Here is a 25452-nt window from a genome sequence, read left to right as displayed (position 1 = left end):
GGTCTTACTATGTAGTTCTGTCTGTAATGGAACTCTCAATGAAGATCAGACTAGCTTTAAATTCCTAGAGATCTGTCTTCCTCTGCTTCCCAATTCCTGGGATTAAAGGAATTCACTATCATGTCCTGCTTTAATATTTGTTAATTTTAATAATTTAACTATTGAAATAATTATATGTGCTTTGAAGAACAAGTTTTTCTCAGTTGCATATAGTAGTACCTTGTGTATGATTTCTCTGTCCACGTTGGCACATTCATTGGTACCATCCTTATTCAGCTAACATTTTGTCCTACTGCTTTGGGTTCTGTCCTGTGGTACCAGTGCCTGGCAAAATGGAATATGTAACAAGATGGAGTGCAAAGAGGCTGAAGGAGCTTGGATCATGATGGGGGGTGTGCAGGACAGTGGTTGCAGATGCTCATGAAATTCTGTTAGAATAGATAGAAGAATAAATTCATATATTGTTAAATGATAATATGCAAATATTATCAAATATAGTGATTTGTGATTTTTGCCAAGACAGTTTTTATCTCTTAATATAACTAGAAAACAGACTTTTGACTTTCTACTTAGAATTTTAGTTTTCATATTTGAACACTTACTGTTGAATGTCCTATTAGAAAGTTAGATGTTCAAAGTGACTGTGAATGTCAACTGCAATAATGATCCACTTAAACAAAAAATTAAAAAAATTAAATGGCAGAATATTTTCTCGAATTTTTCAGATGATATCCTTTGCAAGGCTCTTCCATGGTCCCTCCATTCCTTCCTCTTCTCTCTTCCTCATATGCCTCATCCAGCCTCTTTTTTTCACTCAATTTCTCTCTCCCATACTCTAGGCTCTGAGAATGCTGGGTTCTAAGTATCCTGCACTGAATGCTAATTTTTTTTTTTTGGTTTTTCGAGACAGGGTTTCTCTGTATAGCCCTGGCTGTCCTGGAACTCACTTTGTAGACCAGGCTGGTCTCGAACTCAGATATCTGCCTGCCTCTGCCTCCCGAGTGCTGGGATTAAAGGCATGTGCCACCACGCCCTGCTCGCTAATATATTTTTTAATAACACAGGCGCTTGTAACACAATAAGTGCTAGGATTTTTCCTGTGCATTTGATCTTAGGCTTGGTTAGCAAAGAGAAATGGGCAAGGAGGGAAAGTAAGTGGATATAGGGGTAAGAGTTGACGAACTTCTTTTGTTGATGTTTTTTCTATGGGAAGATCAGATGTTTCCAGATCAAATGTTGTAATGAATAATTTCCCCAAATAGACAAATAATGCTGACTTCATTTTGTAGTCAAATATCGCTGGCAGGAAGGTATCTGTTAGCCTTTGGAAACAATCCTCTCCTCACCTCCCCTCCACAAAAATACCACATAAGGAGAAAATAATCACTCTGAAGATACTGGAAGAGAAGGAGAGAGAGTTACAACACTGGGAGTTGTCAGTTGTCAGTTGTCATATTGGACTATGCAAACTTCTTTGCAACATTGTTTTTGAACACTATATTGATAACTCAGGTTCAATGGAGGAAAATACCAGAAATATACGATGAGTTTTATACTCTTTATGTAAACCAGACTTGCTTATTTTGTTTAGTTCTTGGGTAGACTAAAGCAAGAAACAATCATAAATAGTTTATCCAGAAATAATTCTTCTTACAAATATTGAAAAAGAAAACTTGCCAGAGCCTGTATTGGTGATGATACCCAGCTCATTTCTATAATGGGTATAAAGTCAGATTGATTAAATATTTTCTGGCACTTTGATTTTTATCTCAGAAAACAAGACAGCATTATTTATCATGATGACCGAATATTTCTAAAGCAGATGCTTATTCAAGTAAAGAAATTGCACCATATATAATAGACCTAATTCTATTTTACCTAATATACATGGAAATAAAAATGCAGATTACTTTTAGAAGTTCAGGCAGAAAAGCAAAAGTAATCTGCTTTTAAAATTGGAGGCATATTAGCTTCTATGCTAGATGGAAATCATGTAATCTAAACAGAGTCCCATGCCTCTAGTAAATGTTGGAGTGTTGGGTCTAATCAAATTGAGATCAATAGTGCACTGTTCCCTTTCTATACTACACACTAAATAAATGTATGACAGTAATTCAAGTCTGAGTAAATAGCCATATTAGAGGAAGACAATTAGGACTGATAAGTATCATTATTTGAGATGTTGACATGAATGCAAACACTCACCTATCTAGTCATTCGTGTATGGTTTATAAAGAAGCAAGGGCTTGAATCTGGCTGGGAAAGAATGGGAAAGAGTGGGAAAGAATCAGTATTCTATGAAGAAAAACTGTGGGTGAGTAAATGGATGAGCCTGCCGATTGTTTATAACAGATGGCAGTCAGGGGTGAGCTTACATGACGTAATACTCTGCCAGTCCCTACTTATTTGCTGACAGGTTTAATATTTTTACAGGATAAATGTGTTGTATTAACTTTTTTTTGGCTGCAGGAGGTTAGTGTTGGCCACACTAAGTGATTTACTAGAGATAATATGCTGGCCTGCATGCTTTCAGGGGCTTGCATCAATGTATCTTCAAAGTTTATCTACTTTTATAAATATTAATCATTTTTCTTCTTTCTGTAGTTTAGCTACTGCTCATTAATTAATAAGTATAGGAGAATATTTAGATTTCATGGTACTATCATATCCACATGATATAACATCTTATTATAGAACATGAGAATAGGAAAGTTATGATATGTAATAAGATATTGGATGAAAAATTGGTTTGTCATCAAGATCTTAGATTTAAAATCCCAATCCCATCCCTTGAACTAATCTTGGTCAACAAAGATATATGCTTCCTGTCAATTTTGTGAACAGAATTTATCATATATTGTTCTAGCACCCCCATTTAATAATAATATATTGTAAGGAGGATAGCAAAGAATACATTTACTACTTTTCAAAAATCAGAATAGGAACTCAGTCAAAGGCCTGATGAGCCAAAGGCCATGAGAGTTGAGGTGCTTGAGTTTCATAAGTCCAGTAAACTAGAATGTCTAATTTGGAATAAGTTTAACTGCAGAAATTAAAAAAGACAACCTGAAAATGAGGTTGAAATGTATACAGGGTGTAGTGCCAGGTGATAATTATTGGTAAGTGGATCTTAAATCAAAGGAGGGACTGAGAACCAGGAACTTGAACAAGGTAATAAAGGGCAACTGAAGGAGACAAAGACAGGGCCTGGTAAGGATACAGGAAGGCAGTAAGGAGAGAATGCAGGGAATAGAAATTGGGAGCTCTTGAGTGCCAACAAGTAGTAAGTATGTCAAGAATAGATACTAATGCACATGCCAGCAAGATTCTGCTGAAGGGACCCTGATATTGCAGCCTATTGTGAGGCTATGCCAGTGCCTGGCAAACACTGAAGTGGATGCTCACAGTCAGCTATTGGATGGAACACAGGGTCCCCAATGGAGGAGCTAGAGAAAGTACCCAAGGAGCTGAAGGGGGCTGCAACCCTGTAGGTGCAACAATATGAACTAACCAGTACTCCCTGAGCTTGTGTCTCTAGCTGCATATGTAGCAGAAGATGGCCTAATTGACCATCACTGGGAAGAGAGGCCCCTTGGTCTTGCAAACTTTATATGACCCAGCACAAGGGAAGGCCTGGGCCAAGTAGTGGGAGTGGGTGGGTAGGGGAGCAGGGGCCGGGGGGAGGGAGTATAGGGAACTTTCAGGATAGCATTTGAAATGTAAATAAAGAAAATAATAATAAAAAAGAAAAAATGTAGAGTATAATATCACAATCAATGAAAATAATAAAGGTTCACTTAAAAATAAAAAAAAGAAAGAGTACAATAAGAAATGAAGATGGAGTGAGAGGCAGAAGCGACAGGGGCTTGGGAAATAAGGAAGAGAAGTTGAGGGAATTGGGGTACTATGGAGGCATTCAGCTGGTTATTACAATTTGATATATTCCATGTAGAGAGGATGGATGATATCTGTGGATAATTTAACTTCTATTAAATTGAGTCATTTATTTAATTCCCATTTCTTTGCTCCAGTGAAGATAAACAATGTGGCTTCTTAAATTGTTTTAGGGCATATGCAGTATAAGTAAATTATATATGTATATGCATGTGTGTGAATGTGTTAATAAATGACTACCTCTTCTACTACACATTTGCTTTCCAAAAAAACAGGTGTAATTAAGATTAAGCAATTGGATAATTAGCAATGGCATGCAGCCACCTGCTTGGGAGGTGTGCTAGTTACTGAACAGACTAGTCTTATGGCTATCATTTCTATTTGAAAATGTTTAAAGTATTACTTCTTTTGGGGAATTACTTCCATCTCAAATTAGTTTTTATGCTACAGTGTAATTATGTGACCATCAAAAAGTCCATAACAGGCCCAAATTGTCACAAGAAATTATAAAAATCAGTGCAAAAGAATTATTTAGTAATCTTAGAGAACATATTTTCAGAATTAGTGCTAGTTGTATTTACACAAATATCATATAGTGATATTGCATTTCAAAGGAATTGCTTTCCTATATATACATCTTAACCACTTTTCTTCCATTTCAAAACAAAGTCTAAGAGAACTCACAGAACCATTCCCTTTTCTCTTGTATAATATATTAAAGGAAAGCCAATGAAATATGTTTAAGTAATACAAGCAATTTTTCTACCATTTTATAAAGCAATTGAAGGAATATATAGCCACATTCTAATAAAATATATAAATTAAAATATGTAAATTTCATTAATTTTTAAGTTGTACCTATTAAAATCTTTCAGGTGGAGTGGATATCTCTAGGAAATAGCCTTCAATTTTCAGGTGCTCTGCACAATTGCAGGGAGCATGTTGCTTGTGCCTCACAGAAACTCTGGAAGGACAGTGACTCAATATGTTAGTGGGAGGGGAAAAATCAGGTGACAGAACAGGCTATTGCTAAAGAGGAGTATAAGTGTGCTTATACAATCATCACATAAACATCTCCACCCATAGCTAAGGTTGTAAACATCTCTACCCATTAAAATCTGCTTGTAGCTCTGAATATCTTTTATCAAGTCTCCCTGTTTTCTCGCTACTCTATCATTAATACTCTTAATATTACCTTTCATTATTCTTTTTTAGACAAAGCCTACTATGTAGTCTAGATTTCAGAGACAGAGTCTACAATGTGGTCTAGGCTAACCTTGAATTCACAATCCTGCCTCAGCCTCCCAATTACTAGAACAGCAGGTTTGTGCCACTACATCGTTTTTTTTTAAATGAAATTATTAGTCATACTTTGTGTATCTGGGTGTTCCTTTTGTTTATGTAATGCACATTCTTATAAGACAGGCTTATTGAGAAATACTTTTTTTTTTTTTTTTTTTGGTTTTTCGAGACAGGGTTTCTCTGTGTAGTCCTGACTGTTCTGGAACTCACTCTGTAGACCAGGCTGGCCTCAAACTCAGAGAAATACTTTTCATATGCTAAAACACATAGAATAATGTAAATAGAACTAGAGAGTATTTTCATCATTCCACCAAACTTTAGGCCTTTGAGTAAGATCCATTTCTTTTGGCCACTAGCCACCACTTAGAATGTCTCCTTTTCTGAATCTGCTATGTTCCAAGACACCAACACTGGGACACCGAGTTCAATCTCTGGTACCAGAAAACAAAGTAAAACAAGTGCTTACTGTGGTAACATACATTTTAGTTGCTCTTAGTAAATGTGTAGAAATGGGATGCTGAGTCATACATGTATACATTTAACACTTTAGGAAAGAGGCAAATCTTGTACATAAATTATAGAGAGAAGCTTTTCATGTGATTTTTGTTACCTGAAAAGAATAATTTTTAATTTGCCATTTTTGTTACCATTTAGATCCACCCTTTTGATTATTAAATTTGTTCCACACATTGTTTATTTTCAACTTGGGCTGTTTGGGGATTTCCAGTTTGGAGAATTATTGGTAAAACTGCTAAATAAACTTCCACATACAGCCAAAAGTCATAGTTTAAATATGTAACCCAAGTTACTCTGGAGGCTAAGGCAGGAAGATCCTAAATTCAAGGCTAGTCTGGACCACACAGCATATTCTGAGCCATCCTGGGCAATTTAAAAAAATTGATGGGGTACAGATGCACCTAAATGATAAAGTACTGATGTAGCATGCCTGGGACACAGAGTTCAATCTCTGGTACCAGAAAACAAAGTAAAACAAGTGCTTACTGTGGCAACATACATTTTAATTGCTTTTAGTAAATGTGTAGAAGTGGGATGCTGAGTCATACATGTGTACATTTAACACTTTAGGAAAGAGGCAGACACATTTCTAAATTGGCTGTACAATTTGCACTTTAAGGAACAAGGTAATGGTGCTCTGTTTAGGCTCATAATATTCATAACTTTTTATTACTTGAGTTTGTGGTTTGGTTTTTAGTTACTCTAGTAAGTATGTAGTGCTATCTGACTGTGATTTTGATGCAGATTTCCCTGTTTGCTAATAATGTTTAATATTTCCTCATTTGCTTCCCCCTCATTAGTGTAATCTTTGGTAGAGGGATTGCCAAGTTGTTTAAACATAAAGGTTGCATATAATTTTAATTTATTTTTTTCTTCTGGGTTCTGTCTTGTCTTTCTCCTAATAATGTTCTATAAGACCAAGCTTTTAATTCTATGTAATTCTATTTGCCAATTCTTGTTAGTATTTCCTAAAAATCTGCTGTCCCATTCAGAAAGTCCCTATGTTTCTAGTTTGAAATATTATCTTTTTGTGTTAAGTAGTTTCAAAGTCTCTGGTTTTATATTTAGGACCTTTTGATCCAATTTGAGTTTTTTGTGCAAGGAGAGAGATGTATATATAAAGTTTCCAGAACCACTTTTTGAAAAGCGTCCCCACCCCTAGTGAATGTTTTTTTTTGGGGGGATCTGTCGAAACATCAGTTAGCTGTAGCTGCATGGGTTTATTTCTAAATTTCCCATTCTATTATATTGGACTGTATGCCTGATTTATGCCCTGGCTGTCTTGGATCTTGCTTTGTAGACCAGGCTAGCCCTGAACTCAGATGCCTGCCTCTGCCTCTATGTGCTAAGATTAAAGTTGTGTGCTAACATACAAGGTTCTAGAAAATTTATATAAACTGAAAATTATTTTCTGGATTAAAATTTATGAGCCAAAAATTCTACTTGGGGAGTTTTATTGAATAGTAGGGTTTCATCTTTCTTTATTTAATTTTCATTCAAACACAATAGACTAGTCAAAAGTGTATATATCTGAGAAGTTGGACTGAAGTTGTTACCTTTGCATGTTTTTAAAATAGAGTGCATTTTTGAGGAATATTTTAAGACAATTTGACATAAAAATTGACTTTGAAAACATCTCAAAATTGGAATTTAAGTCAATTTAAAAAAACCATAAGCCGTGCGGTGGTGGCCTTTATCCCAGCACTTGGGAGGCAGAGGCAGGCGAATTTCTGAGTTCGAGGCCAGCCTGGTCTACAAAGTGAGTTCCAGGCCAGCCAGGACTATACAGAGAAACCCTGTCTCGAAAAAAACCAAAAATAAACAAACAAACAAACAAACAAAAAACATGTAAGTACTAGGGATGTAGCTTAATTGTAGAGCATATCCACATTTTCTGAAAGGATGTGAAGTAGATGTGTGCAGCCTCCCCAAACACATTGCCAAATGAATCTTGAATTTCTCCATGTCCATGTACCTCTGCATTCATGGCTTCTGTCCACAAATTCAGTACAAAATCTTGACAGGATTGTTTTTTTACTAAATAAACTGGACTTTCCCATTTGTACTTACTGAGAAACACAGCATATGTATTTATGTAGCATTTACATTTCATGAGGTATTATAAATATTTTAGACGTGATTGAAAGTACATAGAGCATATATACACATTTTGTGCAAAGCTCATACAATTTAAATAAGGAACTTAAGTATTTAATTATGGAAGGTCCTGCACTGAAACCACCATAGATACTAAGAGACAAATACATTTTATAAAGAGACTCATTTTAATTTTCATGTTCTATCTATCTATCTATCTATCTATCTCAAAGTCTTTCATAACACCTAGGCCAACTTCTAACTTGGGATCCTCTTGTTTCAGTTCACTAAATGCCAAGATTACAAGTGTGCATTGTTATGCTCAACTGTAATCCAACATCTATGCTTTTAAGACAAGGTCTTGCTATAGCCCTGGCTTGTTTTGAACTTGCAATTGTTCTTCTTTTTTGGCTTTCTTAGTGATGGAATAATATGTATATGCCAGTCTGCTAGATTCAGTACCTGTTCTGAAAGGTATTGTTTTTTTCTAAATACTCATATAGGACTCTTTGGGATTAAGATATCTCTGTGTTGCTCAAGTTATGCTAACATACATTTACCCTTCATTTGATATTCTAGATCTGTGAGTTGTGACTATCAGAAAGCACATTTCCAATGGCATTGTAACTGAGATACCTCTCAGTAGCAAAATTACAATTATGAAGTACCAACAAAATAAATGTTATGGTTGGAGTTAGCACACACCTGAGAAACTATTAAAAGATTACAGCATCAGGAAAATTGAAAAATCTCTGTAAAATACTTGAAAATGAAAATAATTTCTAGTTTTGATTTCCTAGGTACATGACATGACATAAATGCACAGGCTTCTTTAATATTAAACATTTTAATATGGAAAATAAAATGAGTGGTGGTAGTATGATACTTAGGAGAGTCTTGGACTCAAATCTGAGAGCCTTTCCAGGAGCTATCCAGGGTGCTAAACTGTATCTCCCTGAATTCTTAATACTGGGCAAAATTTCAACTTGCTATCTCAGACATATTGGCCATAAATAACCATTTATCACCTACCCAGCCTGTTCCTAGTCTGAATACATACATACATGTGTGTGTCTGTGTGTGTGTGTATGAGCGTGCGAGCGCTCATGTGTGTGCTCTCACATTTGTATTCATTTTATTCTGTAGACATATCCAATTTTGTCCAATTTCTCAGTTGAACTGCTAACTAACATAAGGAAAAACAGCACTTTTATTATGTTCAGCCATACATAGTAATGTAGAGTGACAATACTACAATGAAATCTCAAAATGCATAAGTAGTGTTTGTTTTTATAAAAGATTTTGTTTGAAATTTTCTTTGTGGTTTAAATGTGTAGTGATTTTACAAATCCCTATTAGTTTTTACTGTGAGTTCTAAAGATCTGAAATTTGGCTGAATTATCTATGCTTTTGGAACCAAAGTATTTTCTAGGGTATCTTTTATACTTTGACATAGAACAATAGTTCCTAGAGTCTATCTCTTTGCTTCATCAAATCACAATATCTCTTGGTAGAATTGCAAAAATCTCAATCCTTAACCCAGATTTTATGAACCAGGAACACTGGGGATGTACTCAGCAATCTGTGTTTTGATGAGATTGCAAATGATCCTGACACATATTTACCAATCACTTAGAGTAACATCTTAATAAGTCTTAAATTATATGGTTCAGTTTAATTTAAGTTTTATTTATAAACTTAGTGAGTAGTGCTTAAAATTCCTTTAAATTAAATATGCAGATGTGTGTGTGCACATGCATGTGTGCAGCGTGTGTGAGAGATACAGAGAGAGGAGAGAATAGGGGAAGGGAGAGGAAAAGAAAGGAGAGGTGATAACAGAAGGGAGGTAAGGGGAGAAGAGAGGAGAGGCGAGGAGTAGAGAGGAGGGAGAATAGAAGAGAGTAGAGGAGGGAGAGTAGAGGAGGGGAAGGCAAAGGAGAGAAGAGAAGAGAGGAGAGGTGAGAAGGGGGAAGGAGGGAAAGGGAGAGGAGAAGAGAAGAGAAGAGAAGAGAAGAGAAGAGAAGAGAAGAGAAGAGAAGAGAAGAGAAGAGAGGAGGGAGAGGAGAAAAGAAGAGGAGAGGTGAGGAGAAGAGAGGAGGAAGAAGAGGGAGAGGAGAGGAGAAAAGAGGAGATGTGATGAGATAGGAGCAGAGGGGAGATGAGGGGAGAGAAGAGGTGAGGAGAAGAGAGGAGGGAGAGGAAAGGAGAGGAGAAAAGAGAGAAGGGGGAGGAGGGGACAGGATAGGATGGGAGGGGAGAGGAGAGGAGAAGAGAAGAGAGAGAGAGGAGAGGAGAGGAGAAAAGAGAAGAAAGGAGAGGAGGAGAGGAGAACAGAGGAGAAGAGAGGAAAGGAGGGAGAGGACAGAAGGGGAGAGGAGAGGAGAGGAAAAGAGAGAAGGGAGAGGTGAGGAGGGGAGAGGAGGGAAGGGAGAAGAAAGGAGAGAGGGGAGAGGAGAGGAGAGGAGAGGTGGGGGAGGGGATAGGAGAGGTGAGGAGTTGAGAGGAGAGGGGAGGGGGGGAGGGGAGGGGAGGAGAAACAGATTGTATACTCCAGTTTGGCTTGTATCTCACAGTCCTGCGTTTGTTGAGTGCTGAGACTTTAGGTAAGTAATTCAACATTGGGTCTCAGTAATTAGATTTCTTGTTTTTGAAATAGGGTCTTACTTTGTAGTCCTGTCTGGCTTGAAACTCTCTGTGTTGGTCAGGGTGGCCTCAAATCTTCAGAGATCTGGCTTCCTCCGCCTCCCAAGTGTTAGGATTAAAGGCATGCACAATCAGGCTAGTGGTGAGAATTCTAAGCATATATTTTCATTTAGGTGGTAAATATTTTTTTAAATTATATTTAAAAGACAATCAGAAATGGGTTAAGTTGTTAGAAGTATAAGCTTATAATTTTCATTATGTTATTATAGATTTAGGAGGTATGCTTGAAGTTTGTACAAGGTTACATAGTTACTCCCATAATCTTAATCAAGGACTTGTTAATGCTTAAGATTTAAGATTTTCCTCAATAAAGGGCAGAATTTAGAATGGACTTAAATTGAAACTGTGAGTTTGGAAAGAGACACTGACCGAATAACCAGTGGAGTTTCCTCACCCAACCCCAGTGAACAATGCTGTAAAGGATATTGCATCCAGATTAGCTTTATATCTGATGTTATTGCTTTGACTTATAAAAATGTATCTTTTTTTGAAATATGGCTCACTATCATCTTTATTTACATCATCCTAGAAATTCATTTCCTGTTCAGTAGATCAATCATTTTAAAATTTTGACCAACCTATTGCCAGTAGTCTTAGAAAAAAAACCTTAATATTTTCACCCTGAAAATAACAATATAAATGTATATTATGTTCTGTCTTAAACAGATTTAGAAATAAAGAGAAAACAAGATTTGGTTTTCATATTTTGCATATATATATTATAGAAGAATAGTTTTGTAACAGATACCACAATGAGGTAAGAATAGGTAAGACTGAATTTTTAGATTAATCACATCAATAATTTTCTTAAAAATCTTAGTAGAAAAGAAATAAGGGTTCTCATTCTACTCTTCTACCCTGTCTCTAATAATGTAAACATTTCCCATCCTACATACTATACCTTAATAACTGTCTAAAGATAAACTTTATTAAATTATCTTTTTACTTATTTATTGTTTAACATCCATTTTATAATGCAGACAATAGTAAGCTCACACTTTACTAGTAAGTGTGAGTTCCTTTCCTTTTTGCAGTTTAATCTGTAGTAGCCCAATATTAGCATATTTAGAGTAAAAGTTTTCTGAAACTGCTAAAGTATGCTTTAAAGAGAACTTATTTACATTTAAACACTTAAAATTTCTATTTTTCTAAATATAAACTTCTTGTTTGTACCAGGATATTTTGAAACTAAAATATTTGAATATTTTTAGTAGAATCTTAATAATCTGTATATATTTGAATATATATGAATATATATTTCAATATTTGAATATTGAATTTTTAGTAGCTTCTTAATGATCCATATATATGTATAATATATATATATATGCAATATTTTCTAATTAGTTAGATGATAATATTTGTAGAAGTAGGCAGACAATACTGCAAGATGATGTAGCCCTTTCTATAATCATTCACCAAATATTACCTTGTATATGTCAAAGTTTAGAAATCAGACCCATAGTTAACTGTGGGTGGTCTGTGATCTGGTGATCAAAGACTGTCGCTTCATATTTCACACCCCCTCCCAGAAGTGGGGCCAAGATGGGTCAGTCAACTTTTTTTTTTCACTTAAATTATGTAACCGCACACTTTAACCTCTGACCCAGGTCATCGAATGTGAGTTATATGTCACAGAGTAGAAGAGTCAGTGTGGCGGTTTAAGTGTACCCTTTCTCTAGTTCTGGAAATACTCAGAAAATACATTATAATAGTGGTAGAGACTGTAATGTCAACCTTTTAGATGAACAATTTATTAAGAAGAGGATATAGTGTGTTACAATCCCCAAATCACTAAAATATGTTCAGTTGTTTAAAAAATCTAATGCTATGCTATAGTAATTTAAAACCCAGGAACAAACATGTGGACAAGTAGACAATTTCAGAAGAAAAAAACCTCTGAAGGCTGAAGAGAAATTCAAAGCTTCCCTTCCACACAATTGCGGAAGACTGAGCAGCTCAACTCCAATGCCATTCCATTTTCGCCAATACTTCAAGGTCCTTTTGTGCTAGTAGAATTGAGGAAAGAGAAAATAAAATTAAAAAGAGAGAAGAAAAAAATACTAAACCACACAAGGATGTCTGAGAAGGGAAAGAGGCAAATAACATGTGCATCAATTTTACTAGATATATATATATATATATATATATATATATATGAGAGATTTGAAAGGCTATGTGCTAAAGCGAATGTGGCAGATGAAACACAGAGGGAAGTTAAATTTTGCTTCTTTATTTGTTTGGTGGTGGAAATTGAATGTAGTAAAGTGAGGTATGAGCAGCAAACCTGTCGAGTAGTGGAAGCCACTAATTTTCTTGTGGAAAACGCAAAGGGACAGATTTGTTGGATTAAGTTATTTTTAGTAATCTGAATTTGAATGAAATATTAGACATTTATGCACATATATTGATCAGGTTGTGGATGTACAACTCTTGATTTCAAGAAAGTCTATGACTAGAGGTAATGTTGGACATCCCTAGCATACAGATAAGATTTAAACCATGGATCTGGATATAAGGAAAGGACTAGAAAACTCAGAAAAACTTAAGTCAGTGGCTGAGTACTGAATTTCCAGTGGTTGGAGATTAGGAAGACAAAGAACAATATAGCAGAGCAGGCAAGGAGCAATCAATGATTCAGGAGGAAAATGTACTTAGTTTTATTTTGTAGGCCAAATAAAGAAAAATATTTAAATTAATAGGGAGGTATATAATGCATCACAGGATAGTAAGTAGAAGTTAGAAACCATGTTTTTGCTGATGGGGACAATCCAGTAGGAGAAAATAGGTGATGTGGAAAAGAGGAAGAGTTCTGAACTGAGAGGGTAAGCAATAGAAAACAGAGCTTGACTCAGCTCAATGGAATGGAATTAATTAACACTCAATTTTGCCAAGCATAAATCTATTCACTTAAATCACACACACACACACACACACACACACACACACACACACACACACTTTCAAGATTCAAAGCCTCATGTTCTCATTCAAAGATATCACTGCTGCAGATATATATATATATATATATATATATATATATATATATATATATATATATATATATNATATATATATATATATATATATATATTGTTGTTGTTGTTGTTGTTGTTGTTGTTGTTTTTGAGACAGGGTTTCTCTATGTAGCCCTGGCTGTCCTGAAACTCACTCTGTAGACCAGGCTGTCCTCGAATTCAGAAATCCACCTGCCTCTGCCTCCCAAGTGTTGGGGTTGAAGGCGTGTGCCACCACTGCCTGGCAAGAGACATATTTCTAAAGCTTATTTTTCTTTGGATTTTAAGTAGAGTTAGAGGGCATTATTGGTTATTCTTTGAATTCACTGCCAACCTCGGTGGCCTCTTTGGTTCCTTAGCACTCCACACCAGATGGTGACATAAATGGAAGGCACAGTTTAGTGTTCTTTAGTGGAACAGCACAACAGCTCTAGATGTAGAAGGGAAGAGAGAGGAAGTGGTGTGTTACATGCAGTATGTTAGAAACCTCTCCAAGGTACTGAGCTAAGTTTTCCACTGAAGCAATTTCTTTCAAGCCTCTAAGTGTCAAAAGGTAGAATACCTCTTTTTTTTTTTAACTTTAAGAATTAAAATGTTTTGCTGAGGGGTTTGATCATCCTCTCAGTGTATAAGATGGAACTTAATTTATCTTTTACATCACTAGAGCCAATGAACAGCAGAGGAGTATAAAGCACAAAGTGAAGAATACTGAAGCATTATTGTCACTGCAGAAAATATATTTTAAGGGGTGGCGTATAGTATTAGACACCCTGCCTTTGTTGCTATGGCTAAAGTCTTCTTAGTGGTGTGTGTGTGTGTGTGTGTGTGTGTGTGTGTGTGTTGGGTGCACTTGTTTGGGGACATGCATGAGACTGAACCATTGTGAGTTCATCAGTACTGTGAGGGCAGCCCTCAGGAGCATCTTAAGTGAGACAAACCTGGTAGAGTGGGAAGGTGGTGGTGGGGGCACAGTTTTACTGATTCCTTTTAAATGCCTCATCTGCTGCCTCTAGCTTCTAGATGGCTAACTTGAGTCTTAAAATCCCCGCCCTGGTAGTATCTGTTACTAGTTACTGAAATGGGCGTGGCACAGTACATCAGACACCAGTGTTCGTTGGGCCCAGCAGGCTGGCCCTTGGGCCGACTCAGGACTTCTGAAGCTCTCCGCAGAGCCCCCCCTGAGTCCCCACATCCTATTTGGGAATCCTCCCGCTGGCCGGGCAGGCGGTTCGGTAGTCTTGGGAGGGCCTGCTGAGCATGTGTCGGGAGGCTCGCGCATGCTCCGTGGAGTGGGCAGGTTTAGCCGGCGCGAGCTGTGGGCTTTACTACGGTCCGCCCGCCTCCCCCGCGCAGCACGCCCCCTCCCCGTCTTCCCGCCCCCAGCACGCGCTCCCAGGCCAACCACCCCGCCCCCCCTCCCCCCACGCCGCCCCCCCTCCCACTCGGGGCTAGGGAACCTCCATTGACGCGCGGGTGACGCCGCGGCGCCGCGGCCGCGGGGGGTTCCAGGCGCCGTACAGGTAACGCGGCGGCGGCGGCGGCGGCGGCGGCGGCGGCGGCGGCGTCCGCCATATTGGCGGCGCGGGGAGCGGGGAGGGGGCCGGGGAGGGGGGGGGAGGCAGGGAGGGGGGGCGGCCCCGCGGAGCCTGGCGGGGCGGGCGGCGAGAGGCGTGCGGCTGCTCGAGGGGAGGCAGCACTGAGTTTGTCTTCTCTTTCTGCACCCCAGCAGCGGGCGGGGACCCCGGTGGTCCCTCTTTTGAGGTACCCGCGGCTGGCGAGGTCGGCCGTCACCCGGCGCGAGACCTGGTCCTACGAGGACGACCGGGAGCCCGCTCAGCAGACGGGATGCGCGCTGGTGCTGGGGCCAAGCAGCTTCTTCTCGAGAGCCCCTGAAGCGGCGATGCTACCATTCGCCCCTGCGGAGGATCCCTGGGACCAAGAAGACATGGAGGTGTTCGGCAGCACGAGCAGTAGCGAGGTTCGTGTGGTGGGCGGGACCGGCTGCAAGTCTGCAGCCCAGGGTCCGGGCGGGCGGGCGGGAGGGGTGCCTGCTAGCCCCCCACCCCCTTCCTGGGGAGCCCAGACTTAGCTCTGGCAGAACGAGGGCGGGAAAGGGGTCAGGACAAGGAGCTCCAGCCTGCAGAGCTGCGGCTTGGCCTCCGGAGCTCCGGAGGTGCGGCTGCGCCGGAGTTTGTTCCGACTAAGTTTCTTCACTTCCAACCCGAAGCGGGACTTGGGGGGCGGGGGGGACACACGGGGTGCCTTGCCTGATTCGCTGCGTTCCTCTCGCACCACGCTGCCTCTGCTCTCAGAATTGGAGCTGAGGACCAGCGCTTGCTGTTGAACTCCAGTGCTTTATGAAGTCAGGGAAACAAAAAACACACCAAGGTGACTAACTCTGGGGACTTTCACCCCAGGAGACGAATATTCCTTGGTAACAGTATTCTCAGTTCTTTGCAGCCTGCTATCTTTTTTTCCCCCTTGCTACCTGAAGTGGAAAACTGGTAGCCTTTAATCCATGTGCAGGTGAAGGGCTGCTGCCTGTTCTCAGTTTCTCAGTTCCCCTTACTCTCCTTCAGTTTTATTTCGACCCTTTACCTTTTCCCAGTCTTCATACCTGACCAGATGGTGGGTACCAGAGGCCAAGTGATGCCCAGAGCTTATGAGACCAGATTTTACTAAAGCCTAACCAAGTTGAACCGAAATACTTCCGTTCTCCCCCTTTCCCGCCGTTCATTCTTACTTCTGAAACTGTACTGGCTGTGCTTTGCAGTTGGGCCGCGAGAACTTAGATGTGCACAGGTATTTCATTGTTTGGTTACAAAAAGTGGGCAATATTTGAACACAAAAACCTACCTATTGTGATAGAAAGTTGGATCCTTTCCTAGCCACTCAATCATAAGCATAGTATTCCAGTAGAGGCCACCATACACCTCCTAAAATAGTTGAATGCCAATTTGATTCACAACAGAGTGTTTTGAAGACTCAGAATCCTCGAAATCTCAAGTGAGCCTTTGTCTTCAAATATTGTTCCATCTTTAAAAAATATATCTTGGATTATTGTATGATTACTTGTCATTTTTTCTTTGTTATTTTGACTTAAACTAGGGTTAGATTACCTGTTAGAATAACTCGAAACAAGAGATTTTGTGGAAATAAATTGAGAAATATTGTGGAGTCCTTTATACAGATAAATACTTTATTAAACTGAATGGTTACAAAATGTTTTAATATTTTACATCTCTTTAGATTTGGTTAAAAGTGAGATGAATGGAAATGTTAATTTCTTCTTAAAATGTGGACATTCTAACTGCATGTATAAAATGTCAAACCATACTATCCAAGGGGGAGATTTTTGTTTTATTAATGAATCACAAACATTCAATTTATATAGGAAGTAGGGACCTTGCAAATACCTATTTTATTTTTAGTTTTAGTTAATTTTGAATGTAATGTCTTCTAAATTATAATTAGCACACATGATTTTTTAAAAATATTTTGCAGTATGTTTTAGATATTGTAGAGATTTAATAATAGGTCTCTCTTCCTCTGCAATTTGGAGAAATGTTCCAGTGAAAACTGTTACAACCTATGAAGTAAAACAAAAGGTGAAAGTAATATGGTGAAGATAGTATCCCTGTGTTCTTTGTTTGAAACCATTATGATTGGTTAGACTTAACCCTGCAAGTTACTTTATTAAAAATATTCTGGTTGAAATTTTAGCACATGTTGACAGACAAATTTTGTTTTGTTTCTTATAATGATATTCTGTTCACAAAAAACAGTTTTACTTTATAGAATTTATATTTATTTTTATCACACCCTTTGATATTGACTTGAGAAATTCTGGCTTTTAAATTTGAACTTTACAGCCCTCAGTTGTGGTGGTTTTTAGAACAAAGGTATTTTCATTATATTATATATCTGAATGTATTATATATTATTATGTAATGGAATATAAGAATTTCTGGAATGCTCAAAGAAAATGTAGGTATATATTTGTTAATTTTGATGTCAAAACATAATTTCTATGTTCTTACCAGTATTCTGGTAAGACTAAAGATGAATTATTAAATTATAGTCACTCGTGTAGTTTAGAGTGTTTTCTAATATATTTTACCTTTCTTGCTTATATGAACAGTAGAAAACTTTACACACAAGAAAACCATAGGTAGCAACTGTTTTAGATCAATGGACAATAGCAAGCCATAGAGATGATAAGCCTAATTATTGTTTGAAAATTTTTCCTATGGGTGTGAAGATTTCAATCAAAAACTAGTTTGGTTCTAGTGAATAGTAGAAAATGGGCCTGCAAAAGGGAATCATGGGCTCCATTGGCTTTTGGGGAAAAATAACTGGAAACAGGGCTATAAGGTAAACAAGAAGCTCTGGTTGTGAGATTCTTGCAGGGACAGTCTCAATTAGGTCTGCTGGGAATAACAACTTCAAAGGGCATCACCCCTCTGGCAGCTGCAATTTAAGCTCTTGCCTGGATTCTGTCAAGATCAGGAAAGAGGTGTTACTTGAGATGGTATTGGTTGTTCTGGGCAAGGGTCATAAAGAACAGCCTGTTTGAGTGAATTCTTCATGAATTAGTTCCATGAACATTACAGTTTGCATAGTACTTTTCTTTTTTGAGGGTGAAGGAAAATATTTGGTTCTTTTTGGAAGAATTGATTATAGTCTTTTGAATTTGCATATCATATAATGAATATTTTATTAGAATTCTGGTACTTCTATATTATCAGTATGTTTTTGTTTAAGGAATTTAGTTTGGGGATTAATTCATTGATGAAAAGAGTTTGAGGTTAAAGCTATAGCCATTAAAATTTTAACCAGGATAAATTGAGAAAACTTAGCAAGTTTTAATTAATTTTTATGACCCTCTGTAGTTATAAAAGAGCATGAACATTGAGAACAGATGAATCTGTATTCCAGCACTCCCAATAGATGTGTGATAGAACATGTTATCTTAGTTCTTTAGATTTCTACTTTATTTGTAAGTGGAAAGAAAAATATTTTCAAAAGTTGTTATGTAAAAGAAATTCAGCACTGGGCTGAATATACTTAGCAAGTTAACTTTCATATAGAATGTGTCTAATAAATAACAGTTCCCTTTATTTTCCCATTAAAATTAAATTATTGTCATATGTGTGTGTGTGTAAAGCCTTGGAGTTTAGATAGTTATAGCCACAGCCCCAGGCTTTCTACAATGAGGTTTTTTTTTTTTAAAGACCTCCCTAAATCTGATCATTTCTTCCAAAGTTATTGAAACGCTCATTTTGCATCTTTTTAATCACAGATAGGATGATTCAGAAATAAATAGGTCATATTCAGGGATACTTAGAGGGATTAAAAAATACAAATTTTATTCTGGCAAGCAGTTAATTAGGCATTTCATTTACATTCTGATTTGTTGTGTTTGGAATTTGTATAGTATGTATGGAGTTCTGACGTCATACTATATAGTACAAAAATGCATAATGTCTGAGGATGCATTTCTGAATCATAGTCTTCTCTCAGTGATTGAAGTTAGATGAGCAAGACAGGAATTTGAGAAATTGTTACTGTAAATAGCATGGGTCCATTAAAGAAGGGTTGTGGTAATAGCAATCATTGTTTAGGGATATAGATCCTTGTCAAGGAGGTTGGATTTGATCAGGGTATTAGAGCAATAATATTTTCATAGTGGGAAAGAAACAATTTAAATGGACAGAGACAGTGTAAGCAAAACTGTACTTACTTTGGAAAGGAGAGATGTGTATCACTGGGATGTAAGTTTGCATTGGCCTTTTGTGTGAAATTGCATGAGTCCAGATTGTATGGTTCTTTTAAAGCAAGTTTATGGGTATCATTTTATTTTGTAAAGATGAACTCTCTCTTAGAACATTAAGTGGCATCACGTTTGTACTTTGAAAAATGACCAGTGGCAGTGTGAAGGATTGATTGGAATAGGGAAAGTACTGAAGGTGGTGAATATCAGTGAGGAGACTGTTGTAGTCATAGATTTAGTGGAGGAGGACTGAAAAGGGGAGTTGATCAAAGACATCTTGCAAAGAATAGGTAGAGCATAGTGAAGTGTTGGGGAAAAAAAAGAAAGTAGACTGAAGAGCTGGCATTAGGAGCCTGATAGGAGGAATAAATTCAGTATAACAGGTAGTTAATGTGTGCCAACTAATACAAATCTGTGCTAGGCAGTAGACTATTACAGAGTAATGACATAGTAGGCGATAGAAAAGCAAGGCAAACTTCCTTCCTCTCTTGTTTTGTCTTGAACAATAGCAGACTATTATTTGGCCATTTTTGTTATGGTTTAAAGTAGTACTGATGCACTTATAATTAGCTAAAATTATTCATGCTTCAAAAATTACCCTTATGTACATTATTATTTCATGAAGATTTATTTAATGTGGCAAGTAGTCATGCATGCAGAATGCTTTCCTAGAGTCAGGGAAAAAGAGTTAAGAATATCTGGATTTCTCACTTGATTTTGTCATGTTCATGTTGATTATACCCCTCCATCATGTAGCTTCTTCCCTGATTCTTCCAAGTTTATTTTTAAGCTAGTCTGGTCTGGAAATATTCAGGTCAGTTCATTCTAGGGCAGGGCCTCTACATTTCCCTACCTTGATTAATTCATCAAGAGAGGTAATTATGACCTTGATGTTCCATAATAGGGCCTGAATTGTGCAGCTGCTTTCTTGGACCACATAATCTAAAACTACCCCACTCATAGTTTCTTTCATTTCTGATCTTGAGAAGGATGTCAAAGTATTTTTTTCTTCTTCTGATTGTTTTCTTGGTTGGGTTTATGACTGTATTTAGAGGCGATTCTAAAGACTTAGTATGCACACGAAATTCAGAACTTTGTCAGAATTTGACATATGTGTACTTACGTTATTCCTAAGGATTATTTACTGTCCTTGTTGGTAATTATTTTATGTGTGCATTCTTAATTTTTTTCTTTAGATGGGTAAATAGTTGCATAGAAAAAAGAGCTGAGAGATAAACTACACTATGTAGCTTTTGCTGATCATAGAGATTTGTTCTGAATTTTCATGCAGGTCTCTTACGTAACTGATTTTTCTGCCATGTTTAAACCTGCACATTTGAAGTCAGTCCCCCACTCCCACCCTTAAGTATGTTAGACAGAAAGCTAGTTTGCTGCTTACTGTTTATTTCACAGAGTGTTTGAGACGTTTTATAGGAAATATAATAAATAAACTCTTGCTAGCTCCTAAAATGGAAAGTAGCAAATATAGAAAGGGAAGAGGGAGGGTGGAGGTAGAGGGTGAGACAAGATACAGGTTAATAAACTTTAGGCTGCTCTGCATTTTAGTAAAAGCAAATTATAAACGTGGCCTTCAGTTTCTTTATTCTCAATTTTGGTTGTTTATTAGAGTAACAAGTTGCCCATGCCAGTGTTGTACTCATAGATGTGTTGCTATTTAACTGCATTGGAAAGGTCCTGAGCATCGTTTTCTGGATGATTATGATATCAAGACATTGTAAATAAAATAACACTAGGCCAAAGGAAAAGGAAAAATCATCCTCTAGTTCTTATTAGCCAATAAAATAAAAGGTTAATTCTTAAGATAGCAATTAGAAAAGTAAATTTTCTAGGAATTGGAATTTGGTTCTGAGTAGTTTTTTTCCCTGTTGTTTTAAACATGTGACTGGGACTGAAGGAGGTATTTGAGCTGTTTTATATACTAGTGCTGTTTAGTTTTAAGTAATTTGCTTTTTTATTACACTTAAACCAAAATTTTAGTATTCTTGCTTATTTAGATATAGTGTAGCCATATAATTAGAATGTCATATTAGTCATTCTTCTGTCACTTAATAAAACATGTGAGAAAATAACTTGAATAAATGAAAGATAGTTTGCTTCACAGATTCCATGAGTTCAGTTCATAATTGTTTGGTCTCATTGTGTGGGTCTGTATCCAGGTAAAACATCACAGTGAGGAGGCCATGGTAGATCAAGGATACTTTCTTGTGGCTGCCAGGAGGCAAAGAGAGGAGGAGGAGGGAAGGAAAAAAGAATGGGAAATGGATAAAGACAAGGCTTACTTTCAAATGTCAGCCTCCTACTTCCCTCTACTAAGTCTCAACCTCCTTCCACCCCCTTCAAAGAACACTATTACCTAGCAACTAAGTCTTTACCATATGGATTTTGGGGATCATTTTCCATCCTAAATACAGCAAGATTAGTTAAGGAAGGGAACGGTTGCCGTTTCATTAATAAATACTCATTTGTATTAGCTCCTAAACAAGTAGAGGAATCATCACACTGTCAGGATCTCCATCCACCATGGCAGGGAAGACATGCTAGAGCAGCTTGGTTCCTTGTTGTGAGAGTGTAGCAAATCAAGACTGCCAGAATAACTAAATACTCAGAGAACCTTTTAAAGGAGGCATATAAGGAGTTTCAGAAAAGGCCAGCTCATGTAGTAGAGCAGATCTTTAAACAGTATTAGTTTGATTTCATTTGTTTTTTTTGTGCATGTGTCAGATCTTTTTTTCACTGGTGTACAGTGTTCTGATCTGTGGTTGTAATAAGTTTGGCTTACCCATTACTCAGTTAAAAACCATTAGTTTATAGTAATTATGACTACTGACATAATTTTGTGTAGAGATACTGATTTGAACAGAACTTCGCTTACTTTAGGCAATCCTTATGAATGAAGTTGCCATGTGAAAGTTCCAGCTTCTTTGAATTTTTCTTAGTTTTTATTGTCTGTTAAAGTTAAAATATTTATTAATTCTAATAGGTGTATTGTAGTATCACGTTATTTTTGAGCTTCCATTTGCTTTATTACAAGCATTGTTGAGAATTTTGTTGAAACACTTGTCATGCAAATGTTTTCTCTAGTGAATTATCTTTTTAATTATTTTATTTTTAAATTGACTCTTAGTTTTCTTAAGAGTTTTAAGATTTCTAGAAGCAGGCCCTTTATCAGGTATTGATTGACATATGACCTTTGCCTTTCATTCTGTGGTCTCTTTATTTTATTCTCTTAATCAAGAATAGCGGTTTTAATTTTAATGAAGTCTAGTTTATGATTTTCTTCTTTTGTTTAAGAAAAAGTTACCTGAATCCAAGGTCACAAAGATTTCCCTATTTATTTCATTGATGTTATTTGAAGTGCATGTGATAGTACTTTTGAAAGGATAATTGTTCTTGGATTGGTTTTAGTTAGTTCTAAATGCTATTTGATTTTCATTCATTTATCAAATGAGTAGTATCTGCTTATGATACATAAGGTATGGTAGTTGATAGGCTTCATTGGGTAGTGTTCTAGACTCATGCCTTTATAACTGAAGAGCAGTGAGGTGTGTGTGTGTGTGTGTGTGTGATCACAAGACAGTGTCTAAATAGTATATTATTGTAAAAACATCAACAAATGTAGGCCTAGAGAAAGCTTTAAAAATATTTTTCCGAGGTGTTAATGTTTTAGTTTCTATGCCATTACTCACAGACTAAGTGATGCATTTTACCCCTTTGCTTTAAAATGTAGTAGAAATAGTTGATTTCTTCCTACTTAAATAAGCTGTCAAGGAAGTAGAGCTTTACAAACAGAAAACACAGTTTCAATGTGCATCTCTCAGTTCAGTTTGTGCCTTATTGCTATTTCCATTATTCCTGTGAGGGTTTAGAAACATACCTATCTTGATTTGTTTTTTAGTATTCTAAAATTATTTCTGCCATATAGAAAAAGTTATTTTCACTAATGAATGCTTTTTAAGTATTTAATTGAATTATGAATTTGTATGTTGTGTTAGTTACTTAATAATGTAAAGGGTAGAAAAGATCTATTTTGCTTACTGTTTCAGAGTATTGGTCCATTATAATGGGAAAGAAATATAAGTTTAAGTCAGATGAACCAGTAAGTAGAGGATGGTAAATGTCATAGATCTGGTTTTCTCCTTTTTTTTTTTTAATTCTCCTGGCCCCTAACCTATGGTACCACCCACTTATCAATTAATCCTGTATAGAAACACCCTCATAGATACACCTACAGGTATGACTCAACAATCTCCTGTGTGATTCTAAGCCAGTGTGGTTAACAATGGAGATTGATTATCACAGCTTTTGTAGGTATATTAGGCTTCTTGCATTGGATATTAAAACAGTAAGAGTTCTAGAGGTTAGATTTCTGAGTTAGCAAGCTATTCTAGAATTAATGCTAGCTCTTAATTTAGTCATGTTTGATTTTATATATACTATAGCTAATTGGAGAAGTGTATGCTGAAATTATGGCAGAAGACATAAATAGCTGTTGTAGGAATTGCAGTAGATTTTAAATTTTATGCTGAGTTTTTAACTTTATAATGAAGATGTTAAGGTAAAGTTGTTCAAAACAGGCTAACAAACAATATGAACAATGACTTTTTAAAGGTAGGGGAGTTAACTGTGTTGCCAGAGTGATCTTATCTAAGTAGCTGAAGGAGTATTGTATGATGCTTTGCTGCATTTATTTATTTGGTTTATTTTTTATTTCCGAAGCCAAGGTATTTAGGTATTGAACCCAAGGCCTTGAGAGATATCTGTAAGCAGTCCTTGGTAGAAATGGTCTTGGTTATGCAATAAAAAGATGATTTTTTTATTTCCACAATTTTATTTCAACTAATAGGGTCTGTGGATCAGGAAAGTCATTAAGATTACAACAGCCATTTTTCCCCTATAAATTACAGCATCTCTGAAGGTAGTGAAGTGTGAATTGCTGTAGTGTTTTGGCAAGGTATCCAGAGTAGATAAATGTTGCAACTTGATAGACAAATGATAAAACTTAAATATAATCATCTTTTTAGTGTTTATATTTTTAGGTTCTACACTGTTTGAAAGCAGTATGTTTGGTATTTTGGGTATTAAATCCTTTTTGAAATTTATAATGCCACAACTTAAATATTGAAAGTGATTCGGCTGAATTATGTTGTTTCCAAAAATTGATTTAAATATTCTTAACCCATTAGCTTTTTAATGTGATTAACAACTTCACAATCTAATATACTGTTTTTTTTTTTGTTTTTTGTTTTGTTTTGTTTTGTTTTTTACTTTTGGGGTTGTACATTTGCAGGTTTCTTCAATTAAAGATCTGGTTTTCTAGCATTCAAAGTGCATTGAAACTTAATCCATTTTGGCCTGTTTTTTGGGGGGAGGGGGCTGGAACTTTTGATACTTTGACTGCATTTTCCACATTTTGGGATTAATAGTGCACAATCAATATTTCTCTCTTGGTCAATATTTATTAGAAAACCTGCAGACATTCAAGAAACACTGGAGAAAAATCATTTTAGATTGAAAATACAGGTTGAGCTAAGTACATGCCTATGATCTCAGCTCTTGGGAAACAGATGCAGGAGGATCATGAATTCAAGACCATCATGGAGTACTTAGAAAAGTCTAGGTTGGTCAAGGTTACATAGTGAGATGATATGTAAAACAAAATTTAAAAGAAAATAAACTGGATATGGTTTGTGATGGCACACATGTTATACTGTTATCTGAGTGACAGAGACAGGAAGTATTCTGTGAGTTTAAGACCAGTCTGGGGTACATAGTGAGTACCAGGCCATTTATGGTTCTGTGTGTCCCTCCTTTCCTCCCTGTTCCCTCCTCTCTTTCAGTTAGGGTTTCATACTAGCCCAGGGCAGTTGGAACTCATAATTATGTAGCCCACGGTGGCATTGAATTCACAATACTCCTACCTCAGCCTCAAGTGTGGTAAGCCTACTAGTATGGGCCACTATACCTGCTTAAATTGTTTCTTGATAGAAAATATACAAAATATGGCAGTTACTGTGAGACTGATTTTAGTTTGTGTAGAGGGAAAAGGAGAACATGTAACTTTACGACTTGATACAGATGAGCAGGCATGTAAAGCATAGGTAGCTTAAGTGGCAAAGACTTTAAAGACCA

The 25452-nt window shown here is 36.9% G+C and overlaps 1 protein-coding gene across 1 annotated transcript in view; it reads left to right on the top strand.

The window, feature by feature from the left end:
• The window catches only part of Rps6ka6 (ribosomal protein S6 kinase A6), a 141400-nt gene that overhangs the window by 48726 nt on the left and 67222 nt on the right, over window positions 1–25452 (top strand). Inside the window, exon 3 of the mRNA XM_029534362.1 lies at window positions 15256–15507. Coding sequence (XP_029390222.1) covers window positions 15256–15507 — 252 coding nt within the window. The remainder of the gene's footprint in view (window positions 1–15255; window positions 15508–25452) is intronic.

Source organism: Mus pahari, chromosome X (assembly GCF_900095145.1).
Source record: "Mus pahari chromosome X, PAHARI_EIJ_v1.1, whole genome shotgun sequence".
Taxonomy (NCBI): Eukaryota; Metazoa; Chordata; class Mammalia; order Rodentia; family Muridae; genus Mus; species Mus pahari.
This window is presented reverse-complemented; position numbering and strand designations above follow the sequence as displayed.